The sequence below is a fragment of the Oryctolagus cuniculus genome, chromosome 5 (genome assembly GCF_964237555.1).
Source record: "Oryctolagus cuniculus chromosome 5, mOryCun1.1, whole genome shotgun sequence".
NCBI lineage: Eukaryota > Metazoa > Chordata > Mammalia > Lagomorpha > Leporidae > Oryctolagus > Oryctolagus cuniculus.
This window is the reverse complement of record NC_091436.1, coordinates 132,804,411-132,828,990: the sequence shown is the minus strand read 5'-3', so window position 1 is coordinate 132,828,990 and position 24,580 is coordinate 132,804,411. Positions and strand designations below refer to the sequence as shown.

At 60.3% G+C, this 24,580-nt stretch overlaps 1 protein-coding gene across 3 annotated transcripts in view; it reads right to left on the bottom strand.

Annotated features, from left to right (window-relative positions):
- The window catches only part of CPNE5 (copine 5), an 83,289-nt gene that overhangs the window by 25,414 nt on the left and 33,295 nt on the right, over window positions 1-24,580 (bottom strand). For 2 of the 3 annotated variants that reach the window (XM_008262846.4, XM_051854802.2), the window contains 8 exons: window positions 23,465-23,568; window positions 22,056-22,095; window positions 21,805-21,881; window positions 20,156-20,215; window positions 18,274-18,324; window positions 17,966-18,029; window positions 5,606-5,709; window positions 1,493-1,597 (listed from right to left, as the gene is read on the bottom strand). In XM_008262846.4, coding sequence (XP_008261068.1) covers window positions 1,493-1,597; window positions 5,606-5,709; window positions 17,966-18,029; window positions 18,274-18,324; window positions 20,156-20,215; window positions 21,805-21,881; window positions 22,056-22,095; window positions 23,465-23,568 — 605 coding nt within the window. The remainder of the gene's footprint in view (window positions 1-1,492; window positions 1,598-5,605; window positions 5,710-17,965; window positions 18,030-18,273; window positions 18,325-20,155; window positions 20,216-21,804; window positions 21,882-22,055; window positions 22,096-23,464; window positions 23,569-24,580) is intronic. The other variant, XM_051854801.2, reaches the window with a different exon arrangement.

The window sequence follows — 24,580 nt, the reverse complement described above, 5'->3', positions numbered from 1 at the left end:
AGGACCTCGATGAACAACCCCCACCTCCACCCCATGCCACTGGAGCTGCTGCCTGGCTGACTTAGAAGCCACAGGGGCTGGGCGACTCTGAGCATGCTCTGTGAGGTTCCAGAACCTTCCCCCCACCCTCGAGGGACTGTGGCCTTGTTTTCCTGCACCAGGCCCTCCCTCGCCTGCCCCGGGCGCCTGCGGGCGCTGGCACCTCCGGAGAGGGCTGCCGGGTGTGTGGGTTACACTGGGGCTGGGGCGGGTAGGTCTGCTCCCTCCCCCGCGCCAGCCTGACATGCTGGGCCCTGTGATGAACAGGGCTGTCAGTCATGTCACAGTCAATCTGTGTCTGGCCCTGCAGAAGGGCCCAAGCTGCCTCTATCCTGGAGGGAGCCAAGGCTGGGGCTCGGCGGGGGGAGGGAGCTGGGAGCCTGCCTGGCTTTCACTCCCACCCAACGCTCACCTGCTCAGCGGCCCAGTGTGGAGGCCAGGGCTCTGAGCCTCGCTACCTCCTCCCATGTCCTGACAAGGCTGGGCCCTGGTACCCTGGGAGCCCCTCCATCCCCACACACACCTGTCAGTGGCCCCAGTGAGCAGGATCCCAAGGGCTCTGATGCCCCCGGTGATCCCAGCTGAGTGGCCAGTAGAGACTGGGGCTTCCCGGACAGTGCCCCCTGCCAGCTCACCCAGCTGAGCGACAGCAGTCGCTAGGAAACCAAACTGGGTTCCTGTGATCTCACGTGGCTCCACGCTCTCCTGGCCCTGGCCACAACGTGTGGAGACATGTTTCTTTGTGCGACCACGGGTTAATGGCCCCACGGGTATGTGGGCTTTATGAGGTGGGATGACCGGTGAAGACTGTGTTCTGTCCCCTGCTAACTGCCCCGCCCCCAGCACAGTGCCTGGCGCATGGCAGGGACTCACAGATACACGCTTGTGCACCGGGCACTGAGTTCTGTGTCTTACGCACAGCCAAGCCTCCTTGTGCAGCTTCTGTTACAGGAGCCTAAAGCAGCCCCAGGAGGTAGGGGAGTTCACGTCCATTTTACAGATAAGAAAACTGAGGGTCAGACAGGCCAAAGCTTGCCCAGGCTGCCAGTTCTCTTTAGTCACGTGCTCAGCCTTAGCCACGAGGCAGCTGTACTCTCAGACCACGACCATAGCTAGCACATTGTAAGAGCAGCGCTGTGTTGATCAAAAAGCCCTCCCTGCTGGTAACTGGCCGCAGGGGGTGCACCTGGGATCCCAACCCCGGGGTGCAATGGCAGGGAGCTGCGGCTGGGGAGGACCGGTGACCTTGGCCTTTAGCTCTAGCCGGCTGCACCTCTCCAGGCAACCATGGAAGACAATCTGCTGAGCCCAGGCCTGGGCGCCAAGACACCCATCTGGGTTGCCCTGGGATCCTAGGCACCTCCCGTACCTCCAGCCTTGGGAGGTGGGGTTAGGAGGAGGCCCTGGTGGGGAGGCCCTGGCCCGGGGAGGGGGGGCCGGGCTCTCCACTCACCGGTCATAGTCGCCATTGCAGAGGGCTCTCACGGGGATGGAGAAGGTCTGCCACACCGGGTTCAGGGTGTTCTTCATGACCTCCGTCTTGTGGCAGATGGTGAACCTGGCAGAGAAGGAGATGAGGAGAGGCTGTCAGGTGTGAGCCCAGGCAGGCGGCCCCCAGGGCACAGAGGAGCCAGCTGGTCACACGGCCCTGGGGCCAGGAGGGCTCCTACAGAGAGCCTGGGTCCCAGCTCTGGTTCTGGGCCCGCCTGCGCCGATCGGGCCTCTGCCTCCTGCCCCGGAAGCCCGGGAGTTGGCCTCTAGCAGGGACTCCCCGTCTGAGAAGCGTGGTGGACGCTCGAATCGCAGTGGAACCTCAGGGTCCGGGTGTGGCTATCGCTGCTGCCCCAGCCCCGCACACTCTCTCCCCAGCCACTTCCATCTTCACGGCTCACCCCTCACCACCTTGGAGTCCAACACCACCCCCATGAAGCCCTCCCTGACCTCGCTCATCTGAGACGCACCCCAAACCTAGTCCTATGACCCCACACCCCCGGTCCCTCCGTGGCCTCCTTCTTTCTGTCGCATTTGTCACCAGTGGACATTTTGACAATGTCCACTTTCTTCCTTGTCTATTCTGTTTGTGCTCCGTCACCAGTATGTGAGTTCCCCAAGAGTGAGCATTTCTGTCCCGTTTGGTCACTGGGATATCCCCAGGGCCCACCACGGTGCCTACCAGTTAGCAGCTTTTCAACCTTATATATATATTTTTTACAATGAGCCAGTAAACAAATGTATTTCTGCTGGCATTCCAATCCAGGAAAATCAAAGCTTCTGACTTAGACAGTCACTAAGTCACCGTTTCCAGTCTGGATCCACGACCCTGCTTAGCAGACTGAAAGTACAGAACTGGCTTGTCCCAGCTGGGCCACCATCCGGCGGCCCTGCCCACTCCCACCCCTGCCACCCGGATGGGCAGCTGGCAGGAGCTGGGCTAGGGGCTGGGGGGCTGGGGGCTGGGCCCTCTCCCGGAGGCCTCTCAGCACCCGCCCCAGCTACACCCCCAACTTGGAAGGGTCACAGGGTGGGCCCACACAGCCTGTGCCGTCTCCTCTCTGGCAGGTTTCAAGTCAAAATGTCACTCCTGTCACTGTCGCTCAGCGTTCCTCCACTCTGCTGCTTCTCGCCCACCCGCTGCCGTGTGCAGAGACACGTGGGAGACCTCCCCACACGCACCAGAGCTGGGAGCCAGGGCAGCAACGGGGACGGGGCAGCAGGGGCAGGCAGGACAGGGAGGCGGACCGCGGCAGGGCTGGGGGGCCCGGGCTGGGGGCAGACGGTGGGGAGGCTCCTGTCGCACAGAAGTCAGCGGGCTCCAGGTCCCGCATGCAGGAGGCCACAGGCCTGTACAGCCTCCCCAGCTCCCCCATGTCTTGACCCACTGGCCTCTCTCTCTCCCTCTCCCTCCCCCCACCCGCCACCAGACTTCTTGCCCAGCTCTGCGAAGCTATGAGCCCACTGCCTCCCTGCGCTTTCTTCCTGGACCCCGTGCAGTTGGTTTCTGGCTCAGACACAAACTTTGCTGAAAAATGGTTTTCTTTATGCTCTCCCCACCCCCATCGCCAAGTCCACAGGCCCCTGGACCCCCGTGCTTCACTGGCCAAGGAGGGGCCCAGGCCCTGGTCCCAGGGGTGGGGGGCAGCTGTGCAGCCCTGGGCAAGTGCTTCCCCTCCCTGAGCTGCCAAGAAGCTGCGGGGGTGGGGGTGGGGTGGGAGGGAGGTGAGGACGGGGCTTCCCACAAACAAGGAAACAGAGACCTGGCTGCCACACCACCCAGACAGTGGCCCCCAGCCACGTGCACTGTCCAAGTTAACCAAAATGAAATGCAAAGCTCAGGCCCTCCATCACAGTAGCCCCATTTCAGTTCTCAGTGGCACATGTGGGCAGTGGTGACCAGGCTGGGCTGCGGGACCTGGAAAGTGGCCATCATTCTAGAAAGTTCTACCGGGTTAGAGATTCACCCAGAGTCGCTCGGGTCCTACCTGGCAGACCCAGGTGGGGCCCAACAGGCAGCTGAGCCCAGCGACTCTGCAGGTGCGTGGCCCTCATGGCGGTCTCCAGGTCCCCTCCCTGGCTTCCTCCTGTCCTCCTACCTCCTGGTGCTGTCTCCCCAAACCTTCCAGTCTCCTCAAACCCTTGGGGAAACACTGTTCCCCCCAGCCCAGCCTCTGTCCCTTCGCAGGTGCCTGCTCACTGGCTGCCTTGGGCCAGTGTCCACCCCACCCCAGGAGCTCCAGCCCACGACTCAAGAGAAACCTGCGCCTGGGCACAGCGGTAAAACACTGCCTGGGACACGTGCACGCTGCCTGAGTCCCAGCCCCGCTCCCCATTCCAGCTTCCTGCTAGTGCACACGCTACGTGGGTCCCTGCTCCCCACCTGGGAGACCAGGATGGAGTTCCAGGCTCCTGGCACTGGCCTGGCCCAGCCTCAGCTGTTGCAGGCATTTGGGGAGTAAATCAGACGATGGAAGAGGGGTGTGCGTGCGTGTGTGTGTGTGTGTGTGTGTGCGTGCGTACTTTTCACGTAAAAGGAAAAGAAAGGAAGGAATGATGGGTGGATGGATGGAAGGAATGGAGGAAAAACGGGTAGTTTTAAAAGAAGGAAGGAGGGAGAGCAAGCGAGCAACCTGCTCCTAAATAAACTCATGGCTTCCCCCACCTGACCAGCGCCTTTACTCTTTCAATGCTCTGGGTCCCTGGGGCTCTGCCACCAGGGAGGGGGCTAGGACTCCGGTCCAGGAGCCAGGTCTGCCCCGTGGGGTCTCCATGCCGCCCCCCGCCCCCCGACATTGCCACTGCCAGCTCAGCGCTCAGGGAACCTCCCACCTCCTCGCATGTCAGTCACGAGCCTCCCCCTCTGCCCACCCTGCCATCCTACACCTCCTCCGTGAGAACAAGGATTTGCAAGCCCCTCCCACTTCCAAATCCCTCTGCCCTTGCGGGCCAGTGGCCGGGTCCCCCTGCAACCTCCCACCCTTCCCCCTCCGCCAGCCCTGGCCCCCCCCCCCCCCCCCCCCCGAGGACACTCAGCACCTCTCAGGCCCTCTCCTCCCCCGCTGTCAGTCAAGTCAAAGGCAGCCAGGATTATTTAAAGAAATCCTGCAGGGAGTCCTTCGATGAGACAAAGAATCCTTTTGTTATGCAAATGAGCACACCTAATTTCCCTTGTTTCTGCCTTCAGGTTTAAAAATCAGTTTTCCAAGGAACTGCACACCCCTCCTCCATACCGCTCCCTGCCCCCCAGCACTCACACTCACACGCACACACGTGCACACACGCGCCTACCCAGAATTTCCTAATCCATGGCATGTGAAGGCTTCCTGCCCCTGGCGCACACCTCTCCAGCCTGTCAATCATCCCCGCCCCCACCCCTGCCCGAGGGGGTCCCTCCCTCTTCTTCAGAGCCTTCCCCCAAGACCCAGGTCCAGCAGCCATTCACCTCCCTGCCCCACCATTTCCTGCTTCTGCAGCCTCCTGGCCAGCAGCCACAGCCTCCCAGAACCCTACTGCTGAATACAGACAGACCACAGGCCCAGAGAGGGTGCATAACTAGCCAGGGTCACACAGCAGGGTGTCCCCAGGCCCTCAGCCCAGGACGGCTTGCTGGGTGTAGTAGGGACCCACGTTTGCCAGTGTTGTGGATGCGGCCGGCACACTGTGGGTGGCTTCTAGAATAGCGAGAGGCGAGGAGGAAGTTCTGACACTGGGAGCTGTGCACGAAGCCTACTGCGGAGTGTGGGGAGTGTGGGCCGGGCAGGCTCCAGCTCCGCTGAGCCGGGCGTGCAGAGCAGGGGTGGGTGCGTGGCAGGGTAGAGGGGCGGGGCGGCACGTGTGGAAGAATGAGGGGGCTGTCAGAGGGGTTCCGTGGGGACCGGGCGCCTTCTTCCTGCCCCAGCCCTGTTTTTGCCCACTCCCCCCACTGGCCGCATCTGTGTGGTCAGGGCGCTACCCTGAGCTGACCCCCTGAACTCAGCAGCAGGAGTCTGGGGAGGGGGGAGGCGGCAGGAGGTGGGCACGCAGCCCAGACGCAAGGGAGAGCACACCGGGAGTGGGCGCTGCCCGCACTCACGTTCCGTCTTCGTTGCTTCGGTAGAAGACCAGGAAGGGGTCGGATTTCCCGAAGAAGTCTTTCTTGTCCAGCTTGTTGGCACAGAACTGCATGGTGGCCACATCCTGGAGGAAGGGAGGGGGACCATCAGGGGGAGGCAGGCAAAGGAGCAGAGGCGCCCAGGGCCCCGGGCCCCAGCGAGCAGGAGGCTGCCCGGTGCCAGCCCTGGTCACAAAGTGTCTTCCACGTGCCCAATAGCCACTCAGGTGCCAGGCCCTAGGTGCTCTCTCTGGGGGCTCTCTGGGGGCTCTCTGGGGGCTCTCTGGGGGCTCTCTCTGGGGGCTCTCTCTCTGGGGGCTCTCTCTGGGGGTCTCTCTGGGGGCTCTCTCTGAGGGTCTCTCTGGGGGGCTCTCTGGGGGCTCTCTCTGGGGGTCTCTCTGGGGGCTCTCTCTGGGGGTCTCTCTGGGGGCTCTCTCTGGGGGCTCTCTCTCTGGGGGCTCTCTCTGGGGGTGCTCACTCACTTCATCCTCAAACCTCAGGCACCGGCCGGCAGGTGCGGCAGTGCAGGCAGGGGAGCAGGCGGACTCTGGAGCTGGTCCGAGTGGAATCTGTCTCTGCCACTCCGCCCCAGCTGTGTGACCTCCACCGTGGGCAAGGGAGGTCCCCCCTGGGGCCTCAGTTTCCCCCCAGGGCTGGCTACGGATGCGCTGCAGGGGGCTGCTGGGAGGGCTAAGTGTCCTCCGCGGAGCGCAGGCCTGAGGCCGCCCCCATCTCATTACTGCGTGGCTGGGGAAGGCAAGGGGATGACCTGCCAATTCTGAGCTGGGCCCACGTGGCCTTGACACCCCAGCTGGGCCCACGTGGCCTCGGCACCCCACCTTTGCCGTCCCTGTCACACCCTGACTGGCAAGGGCCCCGCCCAGCACGAGAAGGGACCAAGGCCCAGCGAGCCGCTGAGAATTCCCAGGCTCAGAGCAGGGAGCAGCTGCCCCACGCTCACCACACGGCTCCGTGTGTGACCCCCGGGTCCGGTTCACTGCCTCAGCTGACCCGTGGCACACCCCAGGAGCGCAGACGTGTCCAGACCGGAGTGAGGACATGGGCCCTGCCCTTCCCAGGCCCCCAGGCTCTCGGCAGAGCCACCCCAGGGCCTCTTCTCCACTGGTCCTCAAGGCAAACGTCTCACAGTGGGACGGGCTCAGGGCGCTGTCTCTGCTCATGGTTCCTGCCTCCGGGTGGGAGCGATGAGGTTAGTGACCCTCGGCCTGGCGTGGGCAAGATGGAACTGCCAGTTCCCATGAGTCGGAAGGTTGAGCCGTGATTGTGGGGGTATAACAGGTCGGAAGCTGGGGATTGGAGAAGTGAGGCCCCTGCTGGGGACTGGCAGCGCCCTGCCTCCACGCCACCCCCTCCCTGAAGCGGCGCCAGATCCCCTTCCCCGGCTCTTCAGGCGCCTGGCTTGGCTGGTTGACCTGGGCTGCAGGTGCCTATGCACATGGAGTTTCCAGGACCGACAGCGCTGCAGACGGGGTGGCCGGCTCAGGACGTGCCCGGGTCAGGATGGCTTTGAGCGCCTCTCCCATCATAGCCCTCCCAACGGGGAGAAGGAAGCTGGATTGGGGGCTCCCAAGGCCCTGGGAGGTCTGAGAATCCTGGAGCCTCCATGGAAACCTCGGATTTCAGGCCTGGAATAAGAGCATGGCTGGGTGGGCACCAGGGTGCAGCGGGTTAAGCCGCCATCCTATGACAGGGCGCTGGTTCCAGTCCCAGCTTCTCCACTTCAGATCCAGCCTCCTGCTGATGCGTCCTGGGAGGCAGCAGGTGGAGGCTCAAGTGCTGCGGTCCCTGCCAGATGCTCCAGGCTCCTGGCTTCAGCATGGCCATCCCTGGCCAGTGTGGACATCTGGGGAGTGAACCAGTGGAAGGAAGATCTCTCTCTCTCTCTCTCTTTTCCCTCCCCCCACCCCAAACAGGAGAAAACAAATAAATAAACATTGTTAAAATGTGAGAGTGCATGGCTGACTCACTGAGCACCTGCCGAACGCCAGGCACTATGTTAGGGCTTCCTTCATCCTGCAAACAACCCTATGAAGTAACTCTCTCCATTTTACAGAGGAGAAAACTGAGGCTTTTAGTCATGTGCCCAAAGTCACACCGTGAGCAATCCAGGCAGTCGGACCCCAGAGTTTGCACTCTTATCCATCCAGAAAAGCATCTAAGGCATGGCGGGGTGGGGGTGGGGTGGGGGGCACGCTGTCCCCACAACAAAGTTCCAATCCCATCCCCTGCTCAATGGAGGGAACACTGGATGGGGCTTCCCTGGGGAGCCCCACCTCATGCTCTGGCCACACAAGCTGTGGGCCCAGTGCAAAGGGAACGTGGGGGCCTTCTGTCCAAAGAAAGTAGAGAAACGTCAAGGTGGTGACGCAGCAGGGCACTAAACCAAGCAACTGCAGGGGTCATATGCCCACAGAGCTGGCCCTGGCTGCTTCCCACAGAGGCAGGTGCATGGCATCCGAGCACCTGAGACACGAGCAGACCTGCTCAGGAGGGCAGCGGGGGGAGCCCCAGAGAGGAAGCCGGGGTTCCAAGGTGCGGTGCTGGCTCCGCGAGTCCTGGAGCAAGTCCCTCAGGCTCTCTGAGCCTCCCCTCTGCTTCCCGGTGTGCTGGGTAAGCTGAGCACCCCGGGGGGGCTCTGAAACCCCGCGGTTTAGGATTTGGTGCTGGAGCAGCCAGCCAGCCGCTGGGGGGCACCCAAACAGCCTGTCCTTAGGGGCAGGGCTGCCACTCAGGATCCCTCCAGCCTCCCCAGCACGTGGGCTGCTTGTTGTCACAGTGACTGCTCACATATGTGGCAGTCACCTGCGTGACAGGTAAGCAGCACTGGCTGACCATAAGAAAGATGCGTGTGCATGCGTGTGCACACACACCCACCCCTGACACCCCTAAAACATGCCACACACTCCTAGGAGAACCCTTCAGGGCCCTGTCAAATCAGGAAGGGGGCAGGAATGTTAGTAAAAGTAAATACAAGAACTGGACAGACCGTGACTTCCCAGGGCCGCTCAGTGCTCCACCGAGAGGCTGCCGTCCCGGCACAGTGCCTGGCTGAGGACCACACGGCCGAGCCACGGGCAGCTGGGCAGCCTGGGGCGAGGGACTTCACCTCTCTGAGGCCTGCTCACATGGAGAACGGTGTCCCCCGTGAGTCCATTGGGGAGACGCGTGCCTGAAGGCGCCGGCATATGCTGGGCTCGGGTGCTCAGAGCCGTGCTGGCGCAGGGGCCAACTCTCACCCAGGCCCTCCCTCTTCTGGGTGGAACTACTGCTGTTTGTCTACAAAAATGGCAAAATATGGGGCCAGCGCTGTGGTATAGCAGGTTAAGCCTCTGCCTCCAGCGCCAGCATCCCGTATGGGCACCAGTTCGAGTCCCGGCTGCTCCACTTCTGATCCAGCTCTCTGCTGTGGCCTGGGAAAGCAGAAGAAGATGACCCAAGTGCTTGGGCCCCTGCACCTGTGTGGGAAACCAGGAAGAAGCTCCTGGCTCCTGGCTTCAGATCGGTGCAGCTCCCGCCGTTGTGGCCAATTGGGAAGTGAACCAGCGGATAGAAGACACACTCTCTCTCTGTCTCTCTCTCTCCCTCTCTGTCTGTAACTCTGCCTCTGCCTCTCAAATACATTTTTTTTAAAAAAAATAGCAAAATAATCTGGTTCTACATTCTATGTGCCAGGCATGTTTTAATATCTATTCATTCAGTTGGTCCTTGCACCAACCCTATGAGGTAGGCACTGTTATTGTCCCCATTTTAAAGATGAGGGAACTGAGGCACAGAGAAACCAAAGCCCTTGCTTGAAGCCACACAGCTAGGGAGAGGAGCTGGGATTGGAACAGGCAGTCTGGCTTCAAAGACTAATAACTGAGTTTCTAAATGATGCCCTCCGATCAAGATTAAGTTTAATCATGTTCTGCAGCCTCCGATGGAGAAGTTAAAGTGTGAAATCCATTTCAGAAAGGCTTCCATGCAGAGAGAGAGAGAGAGAGAGAGAGAGAGAGAGAGAGAGAGAGAGAAGCTGGCTCTGAGATTCAGCTCACTGGAAAAATCCACCCCTGCACAGATACCTCACTCCCCGCTTACAGCAGCTACGTGAGGCGCTGCTCGGGGCTGGGGGCTTATTGCACTGTTCAGCCTGGTCTGCTTTGCCCAACACAATCCAGGGCCAGCAACATTTGCCGGGAGCCCCGTGTGGGCAGCTGCATTGCTGTGCCACTGCAGAACCCACAGGTGGAAGGCAGACCTCCAGAGAGACTTCTAGACGGTGCCCAAGTCCCCAGCGCCAGCTCCGTCCCCGTGGGCAGAAGTTGCTGAGACCAGGGAAGCCTCCGCAGCCTGCACCTTTGAAGGAGGCCCCGACTTAGCCACAGGGACAAGGCTTCTGCTGCTCCCCTCGCGCGATCACCCGTCTGATCCCAGAGCCTGGGCCCAGTGGCACCTGGAGCAGCAGGAAGACGAAGCAGCACCCTGGGGCCTGCCTGTGGGGCCCTCTAAGCACAGAGAAGAGAAAGCAGCTCCCGCAAGATGTAATTTCCTGCAATTTCTGCCTTTCACCCTATCTTTAAAAAAAAAACCCATTAAGTTCTTCTAGAACAGCAGGATTGCCTCAATTTGCATCTCTCTGAATGTTAAGCAGACTTCTGGGGAGACTGTAGCCATCAGCCTCTCTCCCCAGGGGGGCCAGGCTCCTCCCACCTTCGCCCTCCTGCTAAGGGAGAGGGCTGTGGGGGTCAGAGGTCAAGTCCAGAAGCGGGCAGGGGGCTGAGGGCTGGCAGGGGGGGGACGAGAAGGCTGCTCTGTCGTGGATCTTGCTGGTAGCCCCCAGGGTCAGACGAAGCCTAAGGTAAGTGCAGAATTTGAGGGGCCCTCACACCCTCAGTCATCAAAGCTAATATTCTAATTCATTATTTTAAAAATTGAAACCAGAGGGCAGGTGTTCTGGGCGAAGCCCCCACCTACCATGTAGCCCCGCCTCTCATTCCTGCTAATGCACCTGGGAGGCAGCAGGTGTTGGCCCAAGAGCTTGGGCTCCTGCCACCCGCGTGAAGACCGGAAAGAAGCTCTGGGCTCTTGGCGCTGGCCTGGCCCAGCCTTGGCCTTTGAAGGCATCTGGGGGGGTTAACCAGCAGATGGAAGATGCCTCCCTCTCTCCCTCCAACACTTTGTCTTTCAAATACATACATTTTTAAAGATTTATTTTTTTATTTGAAAGGCAGAGTTACACACACACACACACACACACACACACACATATATATATATAGAGAGAGAGAGAGAGAGAGAGGTCTTCCATCCACTGGTTCACTCCCCAAATTGCCGCGACCACCATTGCTGTGCCAGTTCTAAGCCAGGAGCCAGGAGCTTCTTCCGGGTCTCCCACATGGGTGCAGGGGCCCAAAGACTTGGACCATCTTCCACTGCTTTCCCAGGCCTTAGCAGAGAGCTGGATCGGAAGAGGAGCAGCCGGGACCAGAACTGGCACCCACAGGGATGCCAGCACTGCAGACAGCAGCTTTTACCTGATACGCCACAGCACCGGCCCTTACAAAAATACATTAAAAAAAAAGTTTAAGAACTCAGAATCAATGCAAAAACCCATGATGAACCAAATCTCAAAATTACAAATGCAGCTATTTTTGCAAGGGAGACACTGAGGAGTCAGTCCCTCACCCGGGGCCGCACAGGGGTCCGCGTGGCATTTGGCCTTTGACCAGGAGCCCCAGCCCTGACCGCCGTGCCCGGCCACTCACGGACCTTTAAACACACAGAGGGTGGCACCATGGGCACGGCTACCGTCCTCTTTTCAAAATCTGCTGGAGTTTCCAAATCTGCTAGAATTAGTGCAGGGTCCTTCTTAGTCAGAAAAAAAGGAAGATCTCAATTAACAAGTAGAGTCACCAGGTGGAACGGGTGGCCCTGGGCAGCAGGGGGCTGACCTGGAGCAGGGTCTCTGGGGAGGGAGCCAGCGCTGGACTTGCTGGGCCCCCGAGAAGGCCCCCAGGCTAGCACAGATGGTGGGCAGGGCAGCCGGAGGGGGAGGCCGGCCCGGCCAGGCAGGCGTATGCTTGGGCTGCAGTACCCACAGCAAGGTCGAGCCGGCCTCTCTTTGTTGTCACAATGACCAACTTCCCAAACAACCCAATCCGTTCTGCATCTGTTGATTGGCTCATTCAGAGGCTGAAAACCCCAGAGTGGCCATTTTCCCTCCCACTCCCTGATTCTGTGCGTCTGGCGTGCTAATCCAGATCTGCCAGCTCAGGGGGTTAAGCGGCTGCTTGCGAGGCCAGCGTTCCGTATCAGGGCACGGGTTCAGGTCCCGGCCACCCCACTTCCCATCCAGCTCCCTGCTAATGTGCCTGGGAGAACAGTGGAGGATGGCCCAAGTCCTGGGCCCCTGCACCCACGTGGGAGACCATGGCTCCTGGCTTCCGCGTGGGCCAGACCTGGCTGTTGTGGTCATGGCGAGTGAACCAGCACAAGAAAGATCTCTGTCTCTCTCTGCGGCTCTGCCTCTCACATACATAAATAACTCCATCAACTAAACTTCAAGAGACAAATGGAACAAGCAGAAGATGAGGGTGCTTGCTGCAGTATTGTTTCTATTGTTCCCACAAGAGGATGTGTCAGTAGGTTACGGCCTGTCCACATGATAATACGTGGCTACGCAACACGTGTTTCTAATACCTAATGACACAGGCAAATGCGGGCCATCAGACCAGATGCCCTCTTATACCAATTAGAAGGGAAAAGGGGGCTGGCGCCGCGGCTCACTAGGCTAATCCTCCGCCTAGCGGCGCCGGCACACCGGGTTCTAGTCCCGGTCGGGGCGCCGGATTCTGTCCCGGTTGCCCCTCTTCCAGGCAAGCTCTCTGCTGTGGCCCGGGAGTGCAGTGGAGGATGGCCCAGGTGCTTGGGCCCTGCACCCCATGGGAGACCAGGAAAAGCACCTGGCTCCTGGCTCCTGCCATCGGATCAGCGTGGTGCGCCGGTGGCAGCGCGCCGGCCGCGGCGGCCATTGGAGGGTGAACCAACGGCAAAGGAAGACCTTTCTCTCTGTCTCTCTCTCTCACTGTCCACTCTGCCTGTCAAAAAAAAAAAAAAAAAAAAAAAAGAAGGGAAAAGGATGCACACGACACCGAGGAAAAGGCCTTGGAGGAGGCACGTGAAGATGCCCGCCCACGTGATGTCTGCGTGAGTTTTTTCTGCTCTAATTTTCTGTGGTTTCCAACTCATCCATAAAGAACATGGCATTTTTTTTTAGCATCAGGAAAAATGCCTCTGTTTTATTTTTTAACTGGAGGTATTATTTCTAACATCAAAAAATTACCAAGGCTAGCAATGTGACGTAGCGGGTAAAGCTGCGGCTGCAACACTGGCATCCCATATGGGTGCTGGTTCGAGTCCCGGCTGCCCCACTTCCGATCCAGCTCTCTGCTGTGGCCTGGGAAAGCAGTGGAAGACGGCTCAAGTGCTTCAGCCCCTGCACCTGCGTGGAGACCTGGAGGAAGCTCCTGGCTCCTGGCCTTGGATCAGCTCAGCTCTGGCTATTAGGGCCATTTGGGGAGTGAACCAGCAGATGGAAGCCCCCCCCCCCTTTCTGCCTCTGCCTCTCTGTAACTCTGACTTTCAAGTAAATAAATAAAATCTTTTAAAAAATAAATTACCAACTGGGCTTTTAAAGGGAAACATTTGAGTGCAGGTCATCTAGGGTGTGGACACGTGTCGGCTCCAACCACTCCTCAGCAACAGCCCTGCTTACACTTGAGTGTCCCACGACCACCGCCCCTCCTCTACTCCCCTTTCCCTCTGCCTCTGAGTCTCTGTCTTCCTCCCTCCCAGGCCTCTAATCCCGCCCTCATCTCCCACCTGCAGCCCCGGCTCTTCCTGCAGCTTGCCTGGGCTGTCAGGATTCCAGGCATCAAACTCCTCTGCTACAAGGTCCCATACAATTGGCCTCTACTCCCACCATCCCCACTGCTCTAACCCATCATCTACCATCCTTCCCAACCCCAGGGCCTTTGCACAGGCTGTTCCCTCACCCTGGACCCTTCTCCCCCAGGTGGTGCCAAGGGTTTTATTCTCTTATCTTTATACAAATATTACTTCCTAAAGTTTGTGAGAAGTGGAATTAAAAGATAAGCTTACATTGGTGCAAAAACATTGAAATCCATGTACATAAGTCTTCAAAATTGTACATTGGAAATGGAAAATGAATATTGTAAAAATGCCTATCGTACGTTGTGGTGTAATGGGTTAAGCCACAGCCTGCAGTGCCGGCATCCCATATGGGTACCAGTTTGGGTCCCAGCTGCTCTACTTCCGATCCAGCTCCCTGCTGATGCACCTGGGAAAGCAGCAGAGGATGGCCCAAGTGCTTGGGCTCCTGCCACCCATGTGGGAGACCTGATGTGGTTCCTAACTTCAGCCTGGTCCGACCCAGCCCTGGCTAATGCAGTCAGCTGGGGAGTGAAGCAGCGGATGAGAGATCTCTCCCTGTAACTCTGTCTTTCAAATCAATCTTTACAAAGAAAGGGAGGGAAGAAGAGAGTGAATGGGCACGCCATTGCTGGGGACCAGTGCTGTGACCCACACTCGATTAGAAACTCCAGGAGCCAGGGACTGCGGCCAAGTGTGCTTACTCCCTGACCTGCAATGCGTGGACTACAGGAGCAGGCTGGTGACCTCTCGGGTGCAGGGAAGCCTCGGGGCTAGCAGTGTTGTGAAGCGTCAACTTCCTTGGCTTATGGGAGGCAAGGCAACCCCCCTCCCCCTTGGCTGGCTGGACAACGGGGACCCTGCCTGGGAGGCGGCAAGGATGTGCTGTCCCCAGCCAGGAAGTCCGAACTCCAAAGCAAGGCAGGTGCGGGCGCCCGACAGATGAAGAGGGAGCCCAGGGTCTGAGAGGCAGGGGGCTGCCCGCCCTAGGCAAGGATCCCCCAGCCACCACTGCTCAAGGCATCGGCCTGCCGATGGACCTCTGCACCTGGAAGGCGGCGCTCGTAGCCACCCAGGCCCCCACCAGCCTCCGCCAGCCCCAGGTGAGACTCATAAGACAGTGGACGAGAGTCCGGGTGAACTCAGTTCCACGCTATGCTGACAGCAAGAGTGCTACTGTGGCGATGCAGCCCGCCCTGCCGGGGCCTCTGCCTGCAGTGTTTGGCTCAAAATCTTGTCTTGGCGGGGGGGGGGGGTCTGCCGCGCCCCCAGCCGCCGGGCCCCAGGAGCGTGGACCTGGGCAGAACGCAGTCCTGTGAGCAGGAAGCCCAGCTCCCGCCCGCTTCCTTTAATACACCCCCTGAATGCGGAGCTGGAACAGCAGAGGCAAAGCTGTTCAGATGCAATTATTTCAATCCAGCCAGATGCAGGGGAATTAGTCCCTTTTCCTCGCAAGTATTCTAGGGAAAGACAGCTCAGCCAAAGATGAGCCAGAAGAAGAAAGAGCTGAGGATCTCAGGAGGGAGAGGGGAGAGTGCGCCCGAAATCAAGGCGCCATCCCTGGGTGAGGAGGGGGGCAGTGGAGAGGGAGGGGAGGGGGAGGGGCCCATCCAGTACTGAACCCAGACTGGGAGCTCCTCAAAGGCAAGGATCCTTGCTAGAGCTCCGAATTGCCAAAGCACTCTCATTTTCATTGACTTTGTAAGTGACCACCAGGGAGGACATCCTGAGCCGGGCCAGAGGCTGGGGTGGAGGCGGGGGGGGGGGGCATCTGAAATTCAGCTTCAACGAACTCAGAGGCCACCTTTCCCAGGCACCTGTGAGGCTCTGTCACCTTCCCCATCTACTTCCACCCTCGAAGCAACCCAATCGGCCCCAACGCACAGGGAGGGCGCTGGGATGTGTGCGCTTAGCTAGAAGTTCTGGTCTATCTGTTCTACAAGCCCCACCTGAGCACCCCGGCTGGCGGCGGCCACAGCCGCAGGAGTCTGCCTCATTACCTGCGGCTAAACCTGCGGTCTGGGGCCAGCCTTTGGCACAGTGGACGAGAGCCTGCTTGGAACTCGTGTATCGCACAGCAGAGCGCCTGGGTTGGAGTCCCAGTTCCACTTTGGATGCCAGCTTCCTGCCAGTGCACACCCTGGGGAGCAGCAGGGATGACTCGGGAGTTGGGCCCCTGCCACCCACGTGGCAGACCTGGGTGAGTTCCAGACTGCTGGCTTCAGGTGACATGGCCTGGCTGTTATGGGCACCAGAGGGAAGATCTCTGTCCACCCCTGGCCCCCGGTTGCTCTGTCTTTCAAACAAATAAACTGGAGCTTAAACAAAACAAAACAGACCCTTCTTGGGACACCCTGATCCCATATCAGGCCCCAGCCCTGCCAGTTCCAGCTTCAGCAGGGAGCTGGGTCCCTGCAGCCCACGTGGGAGACTCACATTGAATTCCTGGCTCTCAGCTTTACTGGCCCAGCCCCAGCTGTTACGGGCAGTCGGAGAGTGAACTAGCAGATGAGAGATCTCTGTCTCCCCCCACCTCATGTCTCTCTGTCTCACACACAAATAAAAATTTTAGAAAGACATAGGCCCAGCTGGCCGTAGAAGCAGAATGCCGGGGTTCTGTGTGACTTTGGACAAGTCACTTGACCTCTCTGTGCATCAAGTTCTTCATCCGTTAAGTGCAGACCACACTACAGCAGATATTATACATTATATATTGTAACACATCAGATAAATAAATCAACACGTACATCACGTGCTGTGCGTGGCCCAGAATAGTTGCTCAGCCAATGTTAGTTAACACCACTGTAGCTCTACCCCTAGCAGTTCTCAAAGTGTGGACCAGGAACCCTGGGGCCGGGGGAGGTTGTTCCATGAGGCCAAAACTATTTTCATAATGTGAAGGTCTTCAAAAAGTTCAGGTAGGAGCCAGTGTTGTAGCACAGAGGATGAAGCTGCTCCTTGGGGTGCCCACGCCCATACAGGAGTGCCCGGTTCCAGTCCTGGCTGTTCCACGCTTCCAATCCAGCCCCATGCTAATGGGCCTGGAAGTCAGGAGATGATGACCCCAGTCCTTGGGCCCCGGGCCACCCACATGGGAGACCCAATGGCTTGGCTTGGCGCAGCCCTGGCGGTTGTGGCCGTTTGGAAAGCAAACCAGCAGATGGGAGATGTGTGTGTGTGTGTGTGTGGCTCTGCCTTTCATATAGATGAAAATAAACTTTTTAAAAAGGTCGTGTAAAATATGTACTACGTAAAAGCTATATGTGGGTTTCCATATTTTTCTTTTTTTGCACCAGAATAAAGCTTATCTTTTAATTCCATCTCCTCATGAACTTTCGGAGTCCCCTCCTCACGCCCAGGCAGTGTGGCGGAGGTCATTGCCAAGGGCGCCACACGGACTGCAGAGCCGGCCAGAGTGCGCCAGACGCCGGAGAGCGCCGCGGAAATGTTAACCGAGGCCTCTCCTCGCTGGAGGACCATCACTTTTCAAAAACCGTGTTGCGTTAACCCATGGTGGCTTCAATTACTGTCGTGTTCCAATGAAATGACAAACCTGTTTTTGGAATTTTGTTTTAATTGCTAACCTGGCACATATGGAGAGCTGACAGAAGAGCTGCCCTTACGCCTCAGAAAAGCTCGTGTCCCCCCCGCCCCGCCCCGACGTCACCCCTTCGCCTCCTCCTCTCCCGGCCACGTCCCCACCTGCGGCTCTCAGTTCAAGCCCGGGTTCTAGAATCGGGCTGACCCGGATTAGAACCGCGACTGTGCCACTCCCTGCGCTTGAACAGGTGACCTGGCTCCTTCTCAGCCTACTGGGGAACACTCCCGGAGCTACCTCTCAGGATGATGGCCGGGATGGATGCTAACTTAGGCACAACACCCACCTCTCAGCAGACAAGAACCAACGCCGCGGTGATGTCTCACGGTTACGAGCCGTGGGGTCGGCCCTTCGCTGCCCGCCTCTCCTGCTTCTCCGAGACACAGAGCAGCAAAGCCAAGGGCTGCCTGGGGTTACAGACGCCGGCTTCCCAACACACACGCACTCTCCCTCCCTCCCCCCTCCCCCGCCCAGAGATAAAAGTGAAAAATGACGGCTAAATGTCAAGTGCCCAGGCTCCCTGTAAGACTGAAAAGGCCCCTTGGCTGCCAGCGTTCCTGCCAAGGCAGCCTTGCCTGGAGGACAGTAGGAGGGGGCGTGGGCGGGAGGGGGGGTGCTGGGCCCGTTCCTACCACCCCCTCACCTTGCCCAGGTCTCAGTCTGCTCACTGTGAGGGGGAGGGGGCGCCAGGGCAGAATTGGATGGTCGGCTGCCCCGGGCTCCCTCCAGGCACACACAGGGGCCCGGGTCACAGAGTGCCCACCCCCCCCGGTAGGGCTCCCCCTGCCACTCACCCTACAGTTGCTGAGCTCCTCGGCAGACAGGATGATGGTGCCACATTTCTTCCCTGGGACACCACTGGGAGAGAAGACGAAAGAATGCAAAGCCAGACAAGACAGACCCACACCTGAGCTTCCTGAATCTGCTCCTCCCGCCCCTCCCCTGCATCAGCAAAGCCCCTGAGGAGACAGAGGCCCCCTGAGACCCTGGGGCACTGCTTCCTGGGGGCCAGGCCCCAGCCTGGGCCGCGCCCCGCCCTGCTCCCTGGGCCACCTCCAGGGAAGGCAGTGTCTCCTAGCATCACAGACGTGTCCAGACTCACCCGGAGGCTTCGGGACCAGGGGTTCTCAAACTTTCCATCCATAGACCACTTCTGCGGGAAAAGACCTCGTGGGCTCGCCACCCCCGCCCCCCGCACCCAGCTGAGCCCAAGTCCCAGAGCGGCGCAGCTTGGAGCCTATGGGGTTCACCACCCATGGCAGGGAGGGCAGCATAAGGGGGAGCAGGGGCTGGCACGCTCCATGGAGGAGGGGAAGGGCCTTGGCCACCCCTTCTTGAGTTCCTCTGCTGGGGTCTCCCTGGGCGTGAGTGAGACCACAGCCAACCAAAGAGGTTGGTCCCCTCCGGAGAGCAAGCATCCAGCCAGTGGCTCCAGCCAGGGGCGCTGCACCACCTCCTCCCTGGTCAGGCTGGACACCCTCCCCCAGGGACCAGCCCACCGCACGCCTATGATGTCTGGGCCTAGGCCAGAGGGGGTCCCAGTGCAGCCAGGGGCCACCAGCAGGGGACGAGCAGCTGCAGGGCTGTGGGCTCACTCCTCCACCTCGCTGAGCCTCAGTACCCTTGCCCATGAAGTGGACATGACTGCAGCCCACCCTTTATTAACAAGCACACGTGATGCCCACATGGAGAGGCCCTCGGGGCCATCACTGCCCGTGCTGCACCTCTGCATCGCCACAGTGCAAGGCCAGCCCTGCCCTAAGGCAGCCGGCGGCCGCCAGCATCTGTCCATGGAACACACTTTGAGAACCACTGGTGGGGTTCCTCCCGGGGCCAGAGGTTGCAGGGGAGGAAGCCGAGACAGCCCAGATCTCTCCGGATCCGGGGAGCAGAGCAGGGTCCACCTCGAGCCTCCCCGGCTGCAGGCAGGAGGCAGTGGCCAGCAGCGCGCCCGAAGCTTAGCAGCTGAGACTGCCCAGAGCCCTGCCCACCCGCTGGCCTGCTCCCCGTGGTAGTGAGCCAGGATGTGTTTGACCAGGGAGACAGAATCCTTGATGCCGGCCCCCTCCGCCCGGCTCTCCATCTGTTCCCCTCCTGCCTCTGAGTCCTTCTTCTATTTCCGATCTTTCTTTGCCTCCTCTCCAGCCCCAACCTGCTCCCGCCTGCCTGGCCTCACCGCCCCTGCCTTGGCTTCTCTCTCCTGCCTCTGCAGCGCTCTCACGCCTGTCCCCTCGCCAACTGCCGCTCATCCACTCTCCCTGTAGACTGGCGGCCACACTCGCCCTGGGCGGCGAGCATCCCTGGAGACCAACCCAGCGGCCAGGACCCCAGCGCCTGGGGCTCTCGGAGAAGCCAGGGGAGCGCCGCATACCCAGCCATGCCCTTCTGCCACAGGGCCCTCCAGGAAGCTCCCCCAAAGCAGTGCCTGCCCGCTGCCCAACCTGTAGCAGGCGTGGGAAGCCAGCGTGGGGACTTGCTAGCCAGGGGGGAGGCATGGGGAGGATTTGTTGTTCCCATTTGCAGCCAAAGCACACAGATGACAAGCCCAGGTAAAGGGGAGGGGGGCGTTCAGTGGGACCCAGTGTGCTGGGCCAGTGGCTGGTGGCCAGCAGTGAACATGGGAGTTGAGGGGAAGTGGAGGGGGAGCGCCCAGGCCAGGGAGAGAGGAAGGGAATGGAGAGTGCAGGTCCTGCTGACCCCTGGAGAAGTCCCGCCCTGCCCCCCATGGTCCCAATAGCATGGAGAGGGGGACATGGGGAGTTGGGGGAGTGCGGGGTGGGGGTAGGCTCTCAAGATGCTCAAGCAGCAGGCTGGGTGCAGGGAGGAGCCAACTGCACAGTGGGGGGCTCCATCCAGGGCACCCAGGTCTCTGTGGGGGCACCCAGGACCCTCCCTGCCCCCTGGGCCCAGACTACTCAGGGTTCCCCCCGCAGAGCTGGCTGCGTGTTTGAGGGCTCCAGGTCCAGAGCCGACTGGTGACTCACCCGTTGGACACGGCTGGCATGGGCTTGCCCGTCCTGGCATTCAGGCTGAATGCGCCTATCCTGTGGAGAGAGAGGCAGACAGTCCCTGTCACCAGCCATCTGCCCCATCCGGCGAGGCCAGAGCCCCCGCACTTGCGTGCCTGGAGCCCAGTGGCTGATCTGGAGATCTGTGAAGCAGGACCGAAAGGCCCTGCCCCGGGGCCAGGCGACGGGGAGCTTTTCCACACCAACTACTCTCAGAGTGGGGTCCGCGGAGCGGCGGCGGCAGCCCCCCAGGAATGTTAGCAAGGGGGGCTCCCAGGCCCCTGCAGCTGCTGGATGGGAAACAAGGCCTCCCGCCGACCGGCTGCGGGGGCGCTTTCAGCACCACCTGGAGACCGGCTGGGGCCTCCGCGCCCAGGCTGCGACATGGGCAGACGGCCGGGTGGCGCGTGTTCCAGGCTGGTTCGTGTCCCCCACATTCCTGAGCGGAAGTTCTCACCGCCGGCCTGAGAATGGGGCTGTACTAGGAGACAGGACCGAGGCCATGAGGGTGCGGTGGGGCCCTGGGCAGAGTCTGACTGCTGTCCCTCTAAGGAGAGCTCGGCACACACACACACCCTCCCCACGGGTGCAGGGGACAGGCGGGGGCCATCCACAAGCCACGCAGACAGGCCTCTGCAGAAACCATCGCAAATGAAAAGTGTCAGGGACATGCCCCAGGACGGGGGAGGCCAGAGCAAATGTGAGCATGAGATTCATCTCCTCTTCCCTGCACAGGCCCTCAACTCCTACCAGCTTCCGAGTGCCCGCCCCAAAGTGTAGCTTCCCCCACACCGTGCTTGATAAATGATCAAATGACAGCTCTTAGGACTTCCTGGGAAGCCAGATGAGACCTTATGGGGGGGGCAAGGAGAACTTTCTAGGAGCCCTAAGTTACCACACTATTACTGGGGATCACAGAATAGGGCCTAGGAGACAGACTACACACACGCGTGCACACACACGTATACATGCATGCACACACATGTGTATATGTGTGACACGTACATACACATGTGCATGTATGCACACACATATGGGTATACACACACTGTGTATACCATGTCCAGCGGGAATGTGGCAGAAGCACGGGGGGGCTGTGCCTGGCCCAGCCTGATCCCCCTGTCCTGCCGGCTCTGCCCTGTCCCAGCTGCTGCCTGGGTCCTGCCCCAGGGGCTTCCTGAGACACAGGTACAGGTGCTGTCACCCCAGCACCCGGCCAGCCCTGGCTGGGCCCTGAAGTCACCCTCAGACTCTGCTGTGAGAAGCTTTGGATTCCTTACCCCGGAGCCTGCTCAGAGGAAAAGCTCCTGGGGGTCCTACACGCAACAGCGCACCGGGCCGAGGCCGGAAACAAGCGGGGAAAAGCGGAGGACGGGACCGTGTGAGTGCCCTGCTCTCCCAGGCGAGCGCTCGCTTCAGCGACAGGCTGGGAGCAGGAGTGGACTGGACAGCGTCTCAGGCCTTCCCGGGCGCCTGGGGCTCTGGGCACTCAGCCTGCGTCCCTCCACGGTCACAGGGCTAGAAGTCCTAGTGGGCAGGGGCTGTCCTCACTCCTCCCCCTGCAGACCAGCCCTCAGCAAGGTGAGCAAAAGCTTGTCCATCACTGGGGAAGCTTCTACACTTACGTGAGGGGCTTCTCCAGGCGGCTCCCCGGGGACCCCACAATCTCTCCGAGGGTGCAGAAGGCCTGGCCCAGGAAATCCTGTATATCCAGGGGACAGGGAGACCAGTGTCACCCTCGCAGCTCACAGCCATCCAGGCTGTCCCATCCCCCCGCCCTGGACCCCAAGACGTCAGACACGCCCGACGCCCACCCCCAAACACAACACTGCAACAAACTCCCCTGCGGCACTGGGCAGTCCCCGTCGGAACTCACGTGTTTGGATAAGTCAGGGCTCTTGGAGTCAACGTCGTATCTGCAGGGACACAGAGACACAGTGAGGGCAGCTGGGGGCGCTCTGCCCTCCCGCGCTGCCAACAGGCTCCAGCTCAGTGGATCTTTGTCGGAGCCACGGCTGGAGGGCACAATGGGAGCCTCTGGTGCTGGACACGTCCTGTCTCTCAATCTGCTACGTGGACGGTGGCCACATGGTATAAATGGCCAGCCACGTGCATCATGGGTGGACGTTGACAGCTGTGCCCCTCTCTGTGCCTAACCTCGCTCCAAACAGAAAGACGAGAAACATGGGCTCTGCTGCCCCGGATGGCTCCTCACTCCCGGTTTTCCATCTTCCTGGCCACGGCTGGCCCGCCCCAGGAGCTCAGGGCTCTGCCTCTGAGCTTTGCTTCCTGCTTCGCCTTGTCCAGGTCCACCCAGCCCGTCTCTGGGCCTGGTCACCCAAGGAGGGGAGGCATTGACACCTTCCCCAAAGCTGTGAGCAGGCAGTCTGATCCTGCACCTGGGCTTCTCCACTCCCCTGCAGCCCCTCCCCTGCAGTCCCCTCCCCTACAGCCCCTCCCCTGAAACCCCTCCCTGCAGCCCCTCCACTACAGCCCCTCCCCTACAGCTCCCTCCCCCACAGCCCCTCCCCTGCAGCCCCTCTGTCTGTTTCTCAGCCCAACAGCCCTTCTGGGCCCCGAAGACTCCTGCCCAGGTCAGCCACCCTCTCCCCAGCTGGCTGCCCCCTGCACTTCTCTCCTCGAAGCGTCCCCAGGCCCTTTCTCTGCAGCGGGTAGCCGACCCCCCTCAACCTCTGTTCCTCCCACCGCTCCATCCAAAGTCTTTTCCTTCCACTGTAGTTTGTCCTTAATCCCTCTGAGCCAAGCCCCCTTTTTCCCACCCTGTCCAGTTTCTCCAGGACACAGAACTTTCTAGCCATGCCACACCCCTATACACGACAACACAACTCCCCTGCCTGTTTGCCCAACCTCGCTCCCACCCTGACCTTGAACATCACGAGAGGGCTCTGTCCATCTTCCTGATGAACACACAGATGCCTTGGGTGCTATGGCCCCGTTGCCTCTGCACGAGGCGGGACTGGAGGGGACCTCTGCCCAGGACGTGCAGGGGACAGAGTGAGTGGGGACCTCCCAGTTCCACCAGGAGAAGAGGGCTCCTGGAGGTAGAGCCTGGAGTCGCCCCAGTGGACACTCCCCATGGCCAGGAGCTCACACTTTGTCCCCTAGTGAACGCAGACAAACGGGGGTACCTGCCGTACCGTGCCCTGGTCAGTGTGGGGGAGACTTCCGCAGCCGTCACTTTTATCCCGGGCCAGCCCTGGCTCCCCCTCCTTCCTGGAGACAGCCCTCCCCCGCCCCAAGCACTGGGCGCTGCCATCCACTCACAGATCGAAGCGGAGGTTCTGCTTCTCCTCGAAGAAGTAATCCACGACGAACTTGCGTACAAAGTCAGGGTTGAGCGTGTTGTCGATGACTTCGGTGCGGCCAAACTGCAGGACAAGATGGGCGTGGAACTTGGGGCCGGGCCAGGGGGCAGGGGCGAGCACCAGGCTCGGAGCCCCTGCTTCCTGCCCGGCTCCCGCAGCTACAGAAGCCGGGCCTCTCTGAGCTCCTGACCCCAGGCTGCCCCTAAGCAAGGCAGAAGCACCTGGCCCTAAGGATGGGAACCAGGCGCATCGCAGCTCCAGCCTACCTGTGCCTCCACCACTTCCTGCCTCACTGCCTTTGCAATGCTGTGCCCTGTATCGGCCTCCCCTTCCCTGCCAACTGTGAATGCTGCCTCCTCCAGGAAACCTCCCTGATTTCTCTGGGCCTGCACTGAGCTCGCGCCCACCCTGTGACCAGCACTCCTCTCTGACTTACTTGATGCCCCAACCATAAACACAAAAGCAGAGATGGAGATGGTGGGAGGTGGCCTCCTGATGGAGCCCCCAACCTGGAGTTGGTGCCCTGGTGCCATGCTTTGCCCACGAATGCGGGCGGGACCTGGGCATTCCACTAATGAAGAGTATCGCACAGGAAGTCCCAGGACGTCGCTTGCCAGCTTGGGTTCTAAACGACTGTGACTTCTGTCTCAGGACCCTGCTCCGCCTTGCTTGCTCACTTGAAGGCCAGCTGCCAGGTCGTGGGCTGCCCTCGGGGGACGGGGCGAAGCAAGAAATCCAGGGAGGCTCTGGCCAGCAGCCAGCGAGGCATCCTGGCTGTCACTCAGCTGCCCACAGGAGCCTGGATCCTGCCAACAGCTCTGAGAGAGCTGGTAAGCAAACCCTGCCCTGCTGAACCTCGAGGTGGCTGCGGCCTTGCCTGGCACCTGCCCTGCAGCCCAGGGGAGATCCTGAGCCAGAGGACCCAGCAGAGCCGCACCCAGGTTCCTGCCCCAGCAGCGTGAGCCGCCGCGTCCTGGGGTAACTTGTCACCCAGCCGTAGGTGACAAGGCAGGGACGTCACTTCCTTGGCTTCCCTGGAAGCAGATACTCCAGAATTTGGGGTGCAACAGACTCT